At 40.1% G+C, this 8968-nt stretch overlaps 1 protein-coding gene and 1 pseudogene across 1 annotated transcript; both read right to left on the minus strand.

Moving 5' to 3' along the window:
• Positions 1-2894: 2894 nt before the first annotated feature.
• Positions 2895-4797, minus strand: LOC122081522 (mogroside IE synthase-like). Its single transcript, XM_042648673.1, has 2 exons — positions 4109-4797; positions 2895-3703 (listed from the first exon to the last, which is right to left on the minus strand). The coding sequence occupies exons 1-2, from the start codon at positions 4751-4753 to the stop codon at positions 2981-2983; spliced, it is 1368 nt and encodes a 455-aa protein (XP_042504607.1). The 5' UTR covers positions 4754-4797; the 3' UTR covers positions 2895-2980.
• Positions 4798-6593: 1796 nt separating this feature from the next.
• LOC122081340 lies at positions 6594-8678 on the minus strand (annotated as a pseudogene).
• Between the last annotated feature and the right edge of the window lie 290 nt (positions 8679-8968).

Consider the following 8968-nt stretch of genomic DNA (forward strand, 5'->3'; position numbering starts at 1 on the left):
ATTTGTTTTATATCCACTTGTTTAAATTTTGAAAAGATTTTACTTAATCCTCAAAATTATTTATTGCTTATGAATCCCAAAAATAAAATAAAATTGAACTTCCTAAAATACTCCAAGTCACTTCTATCTAAATGGACATGATTCCTCTCCATAGAGCCCAACAAATAGGAGTCATCCACGAACACTACCTTAGTCTAATGGTGGCAGCTTCAGCTTGAAGAGCCGGTGCCTAGGGGAGGAGGTTGTGAGATCGAACCCAAACGTATGCAAGTGTGTGTGGGTGAGGGGTGTAGCCATTGGCCCTACTAACACCTAGTAGACTGGCCATTGGCCAGAGGCGTTTAGTAGGATATAGTGAAAAATAAAAAAATAAAAAATAAAAAATAACAACAATTCATATGGGGTGTCCTAGGGACGTGCGCCTGGGTCCTCTTAACCATGGGATAGTTTCTTATTCCCTGGGGCCTGGAGAGGAGCCTAATCTTATCCAACCTCAAGACTTGAACGCGCAGCCCATGGTGCTCCAAACGCTATAATTGCTCATGATATACCCAAAAACATCATACTATTGGTAGGCTGACACATGGCATGAGGGAATATATGAACCATCCAAAGACAAGTCTGAGAAGATGGGAAAACACGCTAGATTGTGGAGTCCCCATAATCACCACCACTTGCTCAGGACGCACCCGTTCTCAACCTCAACCTCTCCTAGACGTGAGAATGAGGGGTCTTTTCCTATTTATAGTATAAGGTTCCTTTTAGACGGTTAATCACTTTCTTAGGTAATGGAAAGATGGGGTCGTGTTTCTTCCTTGACCAATCTCCTACTCAAGCGCGGAGAGTCCTCCCTAATTCATTGTTGTTGCAAGGAAGACTAATTTGAGTGTAGGAGAATCCCCTCTCGGACTACGCTTCAGGATTCTCTTGACTTGATCTACCTGTGCAGGAAGGAGATACCCATCAATCGATTTTCTGATGCAATAGCTCAGTGTGCTAAAAATTTTTTTTTTTTTTGCTAAAAGTATCTCTTTAAAGTGATAAGAATATTATACATGAACTTGCAGTTCTAGATTTCTCCGATAATTAATACAACTTGTTTAAGAATTTGAATTAAATATGATTTGTTTTTGGATTGTTTGTCAAATTTCTTTCACTTGATGGAGATAGACAAGAATTCCATATGGCAAATAGACAAGAATTCCATATGGGCAAGCATTAAAAAATTTCCATGCCTCCAGGAGTAAAGAATTAAGAATTTTTACTTTTAAGAAAGACAAATAGTGAAACGAAAAAGGAAAGGAAAAATAAGACCAAGGAGAGAATGTGTTTGACAAGAACGTCCCATGCTAGGAATTCTGAGTGCGTCTATGAATGCTAGGAGTATAGCCAAATATCAAGTACTATTAGAAAGGCGAGTCTAGCATCTCATTGTCGTTGCTTCTCCTAGGCGGCAGCAATGTTGCAGTGGTGGGATGGTGAGGTTGTAGGGGTAAGGTGGGGAAGGTGTTGCAGTAAAAAAATTGGGAGGCAAAAGGAGGAGGAGATAAGAAAGGGTGGTGTCAGGGTTGCAGAGGTAGTTTGTCAGCAAGGTGGGGGTGATGGTGGTGGTGGGGTGAATGGAGGTGGGAAAGAACAGCTCTTGGTGTAGCTTGGACAAAAGTGAGGTTGATGTACTTTAGAAAACTAAATAATGCTTTAGTCTCAATTAATGGGTGTAAAATAAATTTTAAATCTATCTTATAATTAACTTTCTTATCTAGTGGATCTAGGTAATATTCCTTTAATTAATAAAAGTGTAATAAAATGATATTGGGCAGAATCGATACTAAAACATCACACGGGCCAACAGGAGGGTAGGTGGTTGCATCTCCAGTGTGTGGATTGAGGATAAGCTAATCTTTTCATGTCGAGCTATGTCTAGGCGTAGAGGGCATGATCAGGAACAGTTTCCCCTCCTTAATAAAATGGACAATATAATGTCTCTGGTCACATCGCTACTATGCTAGCGCTCAGGCAGAGCCATCTCCAACGCACAAGTAGAGGGGCAAGCTAGGCGGTCTTTTCATATCCAGAAAGCTATAGCTCATTGCCTCTACAACCTCCTTGTGTTGGGGGTTGAAGATTCTCTAGAGCTGCAATAGCATCAGCTAAATCATCATTCTTCTACAATTTGAACTCTGCTTTCAACTCTTCAATTCCATGGTTTAGTAGTTACTTTTTTTCTCCTTCTTTATCCATGAAGTCATCGTTTGAAACTCAACTAGAGGGTCGAATGGAGAAATGAGAAATATATGAAAAAGTAAACTGTTCTCCCTCTCCCTCTAGCTCTGAAGCTCTCTCTCCCTACATTTTAAATATCAAGGAGGAGTTTCCAAGGGGTCTTCGCCTCATGAAACGTATGATTCTAAGTTCGATTCCTCTTCCCTCAGGACCACTCACATTATGATGTTTAATGTTCTTCATTGCTTTGGGTGAAAGTTGAATAGTTATCATTCAACCATGGTATGATCCGATCCATACAATTGTGGGGTAAATATGGGTCTGTGGGATTAATCAGACTGAAGGCCTGAATATTCATCATCACAAAAAATAAATAAATAACAGAGGCGAAAGTTTCTAGGAGAACCAGAAAAAATATTCCAGGTAGAGGAGTTTGAGTATCTGTATATGTTCTTTTGAAGGAGACTGAAAGAGTATCTGTAGAAGTTCTTTTATATATATAATATATTAGTGGTTGTGGTACATAGCCCACACCTCCTGTGGGGGCCTCTTCTAGTAAAACCCATTGAATGGTTTCCATTTGCCATGTCAGCACCTTCTTGAAAGAATATTCTTAATTTAGGCTTCCACACCCCCTCACCCCACCACCCCAATCTCCACAGAAATAAGAGTTTCTCAGCAGAACAGAAATATCATTCATTTTCAATTGCTTATATAGACATTAACAACTACAAATTCTTTAATGAGAACAGCAAAATCAAGCACATAAAAGTGAAGCTACAAATTCTTCAATGTTCTTATTTGAACTTCCCCCTTCATCTACAGCCTCTTTGGCCAACACCTTCCATCTAAAAGCATTTCTCTTAATCTTTTCTCCTCTGTCTCCCTCCATAATTTCCTTTACACATTCCTCTATCTCTTTCCTCCTAACAATCCCCTTCTCATCCAATTTAACTCTTACTCCTACTTCCCATACATCCACCACAAACTTTGCATTCATGTTTTGATCTGTCCATTGCGGCATCGCAATCATTGGCACTCCCAAGCTCAGAGACTCAGTGGTTGAGTTCCATCCACAGTGAGTTATAAAGCATCCTACTGCCTTGTGAGCCAACACCTCCAATTGAGAACACCAAGCTACCACCAACCCTTTCTCTAACTTATCCTCAACCAAACTCGTAGGGAGCTTGTTTTCCTCTGATTTCCTCACTACCCACAAGAAATAGTGGTTGCTACTCACCAAACCCAATGCTATTTCCTCCATCTGCTCCTCTCCAAGTCCAGAAATGCTCCCAAAGGATACATAGATGACAGATCCAGCCTCTCTCATGTTTAGCCAGTCCATGTAGGTCTCCTTTCTTGATTCAAAAAGTCTCAGACCATAGTCTTTGTCATCTTCTACCCTTTTGTCCAGATAAATTGATGGCACAGTTGGTCCAATTGTCTTCATTGGATATATATTTGACATCCATTTCAGTACCTATATAAGAATTCAAAAGTTCCAAATCAGTGATCAAACAAAAAAAAATTTGTCAGACTGGTTAGATTATTGCAGCCTGGAAAGGCCTGATTTTTGTACAGCCATGGGTAGTTTAAAAGGTTTTCAAACATGATTGGAAAAAAATGGAGTAAAAAGACTAATATGGAAGAGGAGATATTCTGATCATGATCTCTCTCATACTGTTTAGAAAGAGGATTTAATTTTCTGGAAGTATTCTAAGCATATGAACTACAAATTAAAAAAATTGTATAGAGGGATAGCTGTTGGGGTTCCACGCGAAAGAAATAATCCCATATCAGAGTCCTTATATACCTCCATATCGGGCTATTCACATCTTGTGGAATTATTGCTTTCGCGTTGAACCCCAACAATAGCAAGACCTACCTCGTCTTCCAACTTGTCGAACGTGTTAATAAGAACATAATCCACATTCTCAACATTATCGAATTGGTTTAATACGATGTCTATGAAAGCTGGATATGATCCCCAGTAATAGATGAAGGAAGGTAGATCATGGAGTTCTAGTATCGGCAATCCAGGAAGGGAGACAGTGGGTCCCTGTACAGGAGTACTCAACAGCCCTTTCTTTACACTATAGTAGATAGCATCATTGGCACATGACTGAGTGAAGAAGCAGGCTGTAGACAAGCCAAACCTCTTGGCTACTTCAAAGGGCCAAGTTATAGCAGGGTCATAGATGAGACACTTGAAAGGGTAGCCAGAGCTTTCCTGTTTCTCAATTAGTGCAGCTAAGCTTTCTGAACCCACAACTTGGAAACGCTCAGCATACATTTCTGGGCTTTTAGCTGCATCTATGCCACCTTCATCAAAGCCATCAGATATGCCCTCAACTCTAACATTGTTGACTTCATTGTGACCAGATTTGATGATGAAGAAGGTCGTGGCTAGAGTAACTTTGAGTCCCTTGGAAGCTAACGTCTTACAGAATTGCAGCAATGGGTTTATGTGACCTTGAGCTGGAAATGGGAAAGCTAGAACATGGGTTCCCTCTGCTCCCTCTTCCTTCATCTCTCTCTATCTTTCTCTCTCTCCCTCTTGAGTGTGTGTGGTTTTCTTGTTAAGACTTCTAAGTTTATAGAGAAGTGAAGAGATAACGTGAAGAGATTTGAGTGGCCGCTGAACATAGTCTTCAGTACAAGAGATGCATTGACTTGGGCCCCAAGAAAAAGAGAATTCTTTTCGAAAATTCATCAATTTATTTTAGTTAAAATGAACTAATTTGTATTAATTACTAAAGAAAAATAATCTAGTAAACAAGATCATGTGACAAGAATTAGGCTTTTTGATGGGATGTGGTTGTTTTTGTTTTTGCATCTATGCTTACTTTTTGCTGCTTCAAGAATGGGAAAAATAATTCTTCACTCACGAGCGTTTGACTATGAACTCATAGTTTGGCCATTTATGGTGGCTTGATTGGGTAAGAGGAAAAGAAATCTGTTAAGAGAACAAACAGGACAAAATGGCAGTCTTGTTTGACTATGAACTCATAGGTGATAAATTCAAGCGAGTGGTAGTGTGATACAATTCCACCAGGGTAGGCTACAACTTGGGGGTTGGGGGAATCTTTGACCTGCCTCCTTGAAAGGGTATGCTACAAATCACCTAAGCCGGGGGCTATTGGCATGAATGAAGTCATTTTCCATGCATATGGTCACATTTATTTAATTGAAAATTCTAAGGAAACTTGGTGATCAAGGAAACCTTTGAAAATGGAAGTTTATAGTCAATATTAATATATAAGACATGAAAGAGGTTAATTAAGAATAGGTGGGAGTTCATTGTTATTCTTTGTTCCGTGCATATGCATACACGTTCATTACAAAATTTAAAATTCTAAAGAGAAATGGATTAGGAAAACTTGCTTCTCTCTAAGGGCATTCAATATGGGCTGGCATGTGGGCCTTGGGCTTCCGAGCTGATATGGCCTGGTGGTGTGGGCTGCCATGATGAGGGCTGAACTTCTCAAAACAATGTGATGGAACTACCCTACTCATCGTTACGTTCCTTCGAGGGGGAATGGAAATAGATCATTAAGGAATTTAAGGGCAACTCAATCTGTGAGAGGGTAGTCAAGCTGGCCTTTTGTGCTTCAGTTTATCACATCTGGTGGAAAGGAATTTGCACATATGGACTTTTTTCTCTTGTACCTTTTTCTCAAATCTGGATCTACTTTTTCTCAAATCTGGATCTCTATAGACTCCGAAATCATTATCTCTCTCCTTAAAATAAGTAGGACCAAGAGATCATGGTCCCCAACAAGAGTACGTGCAGGGCATCATTATTAATAAAATTTTTTATTTCATAAGAGGTGAAGTGGTAACTTCATTTTTAGCTTGGCCATGCCAGGACAGCCATTGTGAGCAAATGCCACCCTGGCATGGCCGGGCTAAAAATGGAATCTACACACTCCACCTTAAATTTGGTTTCCATCAGTACACACATGATAGGATACGAATGGTAAGGTTGCAGATATAGAGAGAAAAAGACCAGAAGAAGCGTGCAGATATGAAGAAAGAAAGAGCTTTGATACTACAAATCCACTACCAATTCACTGAAGAAGTGAATGAAATAAAAGGTTTCATAATCATTGGAAAATCGTTGGGACAGCAGATCTAGGAGGGGTAGATCTAGGAGGGAAGGAAGTCAGGAACTACCAAAGTTCTCATTCTCAATTGAATGGCAGATCTAGGAGAGGAACATCGACGAAAGCTCTGGCTCAGTTGCAAGGCAGATCAAAGAACAGATGAACACAGGAGCTCTGGTTCTCAGTCAGGTGTTGTGGAATGTTGTGGACTGTAACAATGTGCTGAGAAAATTAGGAAATCTATCGAGGAATATTTTACGACCATTTTTCCAGAAAATGTATGGCAATAAATTTTCTAACATACAAAATTTAAAATTTCAAAACAAATAATGGAAAATTTAAGTTTACAGTATAGAAGGAAAATAAAAAGACAAATATTGATCATAGGTGCAGTTAATTAGAAGAATCCTAATGCAGAGTGGCAGAAGCCTCACTTGAATACAAACATGAAGTGTGGGGGAAAAGATAAAAAATAATGAGAACTTCTCGATGTGTAATGGTGATCTATTCATTTGTTTCTCCACATTCCACTGTCAGGCCAAGACTCCACCTAGAAGCTCCATGAGATCACCCTTCTTCAGCTTAGAATACCCTTTCACACCACGAGACTTTGCAATTGACCTCAACTCTGACAGCTTTAATGCACTCAAGTTTGTGTCTTCATTTGTACTTCCTCATACCCATCCGAAAATACTGTTTCTTGCTCGGGATGAGAAGCATGCTCAGCTTCAGTCACAATCTCATCAGGTTCAGGTTCAGGCTTTGGCTCAGGCTCAACAAAGCTTTTCCTTCTCTTCCCTTGTAACTTTGCAGGCCACTCCAATCCAATTCTGGCTTTGGCTGAATAAACAGGTTGGTACTTCACTCTAGGAACAGGAGATCTACGCTGGAAGTTTGAAGCTGGCCGTGTTGAGGGAGGGACACTGGATTCTCCCTCATTATCCCCAGCAATCCTAGGTTCGTCTGCTCTTCATCATACAAGCTATTTAGTTCTGGCTGCTCCGAATTAAAGTCCTTCCTGCCACCACTTTTCTTTCCCTGTTCAAGTGAGTGCTTCCGTAAGAGCTTAAGAAGTGAATCAACTGTATCACTCTCCCTACCTTGTCCTTGAGATGCTTCATTCTTCTGTTCCTCTTTCACTGCTGCTCGTTCTCGAAGCTGAGCCTGGACCTTCCTGAACAATTCTACAATCTCCTTCTCTCTTGGGCCGGGGGTAGCAGTAGATTGAAACCTCGGGCTGCTGGAAAGGGAGAGCAATGGCCCATTTTTGGAAGAAAACAGTTCGGATTCTTCTACATTGTCAACATTTTCTCTCTCTTGGTTTTGCCTGTTACGGCCTCTGGAGAACCCATGTTTGTTTGCTTTGAGAAGTCGCGGTTTCTTCTTTGCCTGCTAGAGCTTGCATTACATAAAAGAGATGTTCCTTTGGAAGCAAAGGCTGGGATTTTTATTCTTAAGACCTTGAACTCTGTAGAATATTTATAATCACCAAGACAGGAGTAAGATGATGCACTGGCGGCTCGACAAGAAACTCCCGAGCAGGGAAGGCATTTCGCTTCATACAGTCCATATCCTGCATGCAAGCCAAGATTCATCCTTAGTCAAAATACATAATATAGAACTCGGAATGTATACTACATGCATAAATGACTTGACTTATTTATTTATTATGGCTGGAAAGGATTTGTTACAATATGATGTCTTTCTCCAACTTTAGACAGCAGTTTCACTTTTTTTTCTTTTTCTTCTTTTGGCGGGATGGGGGGAGGGGGTGTTGGGGGGAGGGAGGGAATTGATTAACATCGTATCTGCTAGACAAGCTATACTCCACTACTCCAGCTTTGTTCATTGGACTTGATCCTTTTCCAGATATTCTTTTTGTTGAGTTCAGAGCCTCTAAAACCTATAGGGGCCGATAGGGTATTTTGGGTCCCATCGGCTCCCATATTTCTGTGATGTGGCTTTTCTTGTAATTGGGCAATCGGGATACTATTGTCTTTTACTTTCAACATTATTTTAATATAAGTAAAGGACTAAAACATGTGATCAACCTATTCTGGTAAGATCACAGGTCTTTCTTTTTCTTTTGGTTTGATTACAAGGTATCTGGGATTGTAACTTGGTATCAGAGCCTCAGTAATCAAATCAAGCTTTTCAAAATCCTCCCTGTTGATCCCGGTTTTGCGCTGAAATCTTCTGGTGTGCAGCCACCTATTGTTGCATCTACTATAGATTAAATCAGATGGAATGATTTATTTGGTGTATGGATCGTGCTCTATTGGTACTATGCTGAAGATTTGAAGAACTTGAACCACAGTTATCTTCTTCTTTCTTTTATTGAACCCGGGTCTCTTGGGTGAAAGCCAGATATCCAGTCGCTATGGTTCAGGTTGGTTGCTATGTTTCTTGGTATTTTTGGTTGAAAGCTAGATATCGACGACTCTATTTGTCTACTTTATTTTGGGTTCTCATGGCTGAGACCAAGTCTACTACCTTTGTGACTACTGCATCTGCCTTGGACAATGTCAACATCCAAATTATTTCTATTAAGCTCAAGGGAAGCTCGAATTACCTACTTTGGGCTCAATCTGTGAAGGTTTATCTTATGGCCAAGGATAAACATCAATATACTACTTATG

This window comes from Macadamia integrifolia, chromosome 6, assembly GCF_013358625.1.
Source record: "Macadamia integrifolia cultivar HAES 741 chromosome 6, SCU_Mint_v3, whole genome shotgun sequence".
In the NCBI taxonomy this organism is placed as follows: domain Eukaryota; kingdom Viridiplantae; phylum Streptophyta; class Magnoliopsida; order Proteales; family Proteaceae; genus Macadamia; species Macadamia integrifolia.

Bases quoted from the DNA above. Each gene is read 5' to 3' on its own strand.
- LOC122081522 (XM_042648673.1), bottom strand. From the start codon at position 4,753: ATGAAGGAAGAGGGAGCAGAGGGAACCCATGTTCTAGCTTTCCCATTT. The intron at 3,704-4,108 runs GTAGGTCTTGCT...ATTCTTATATAG, and splicing joins TCGACAAGTTGGAAGACGAG to GTACTGAAATGGATGTCAAA.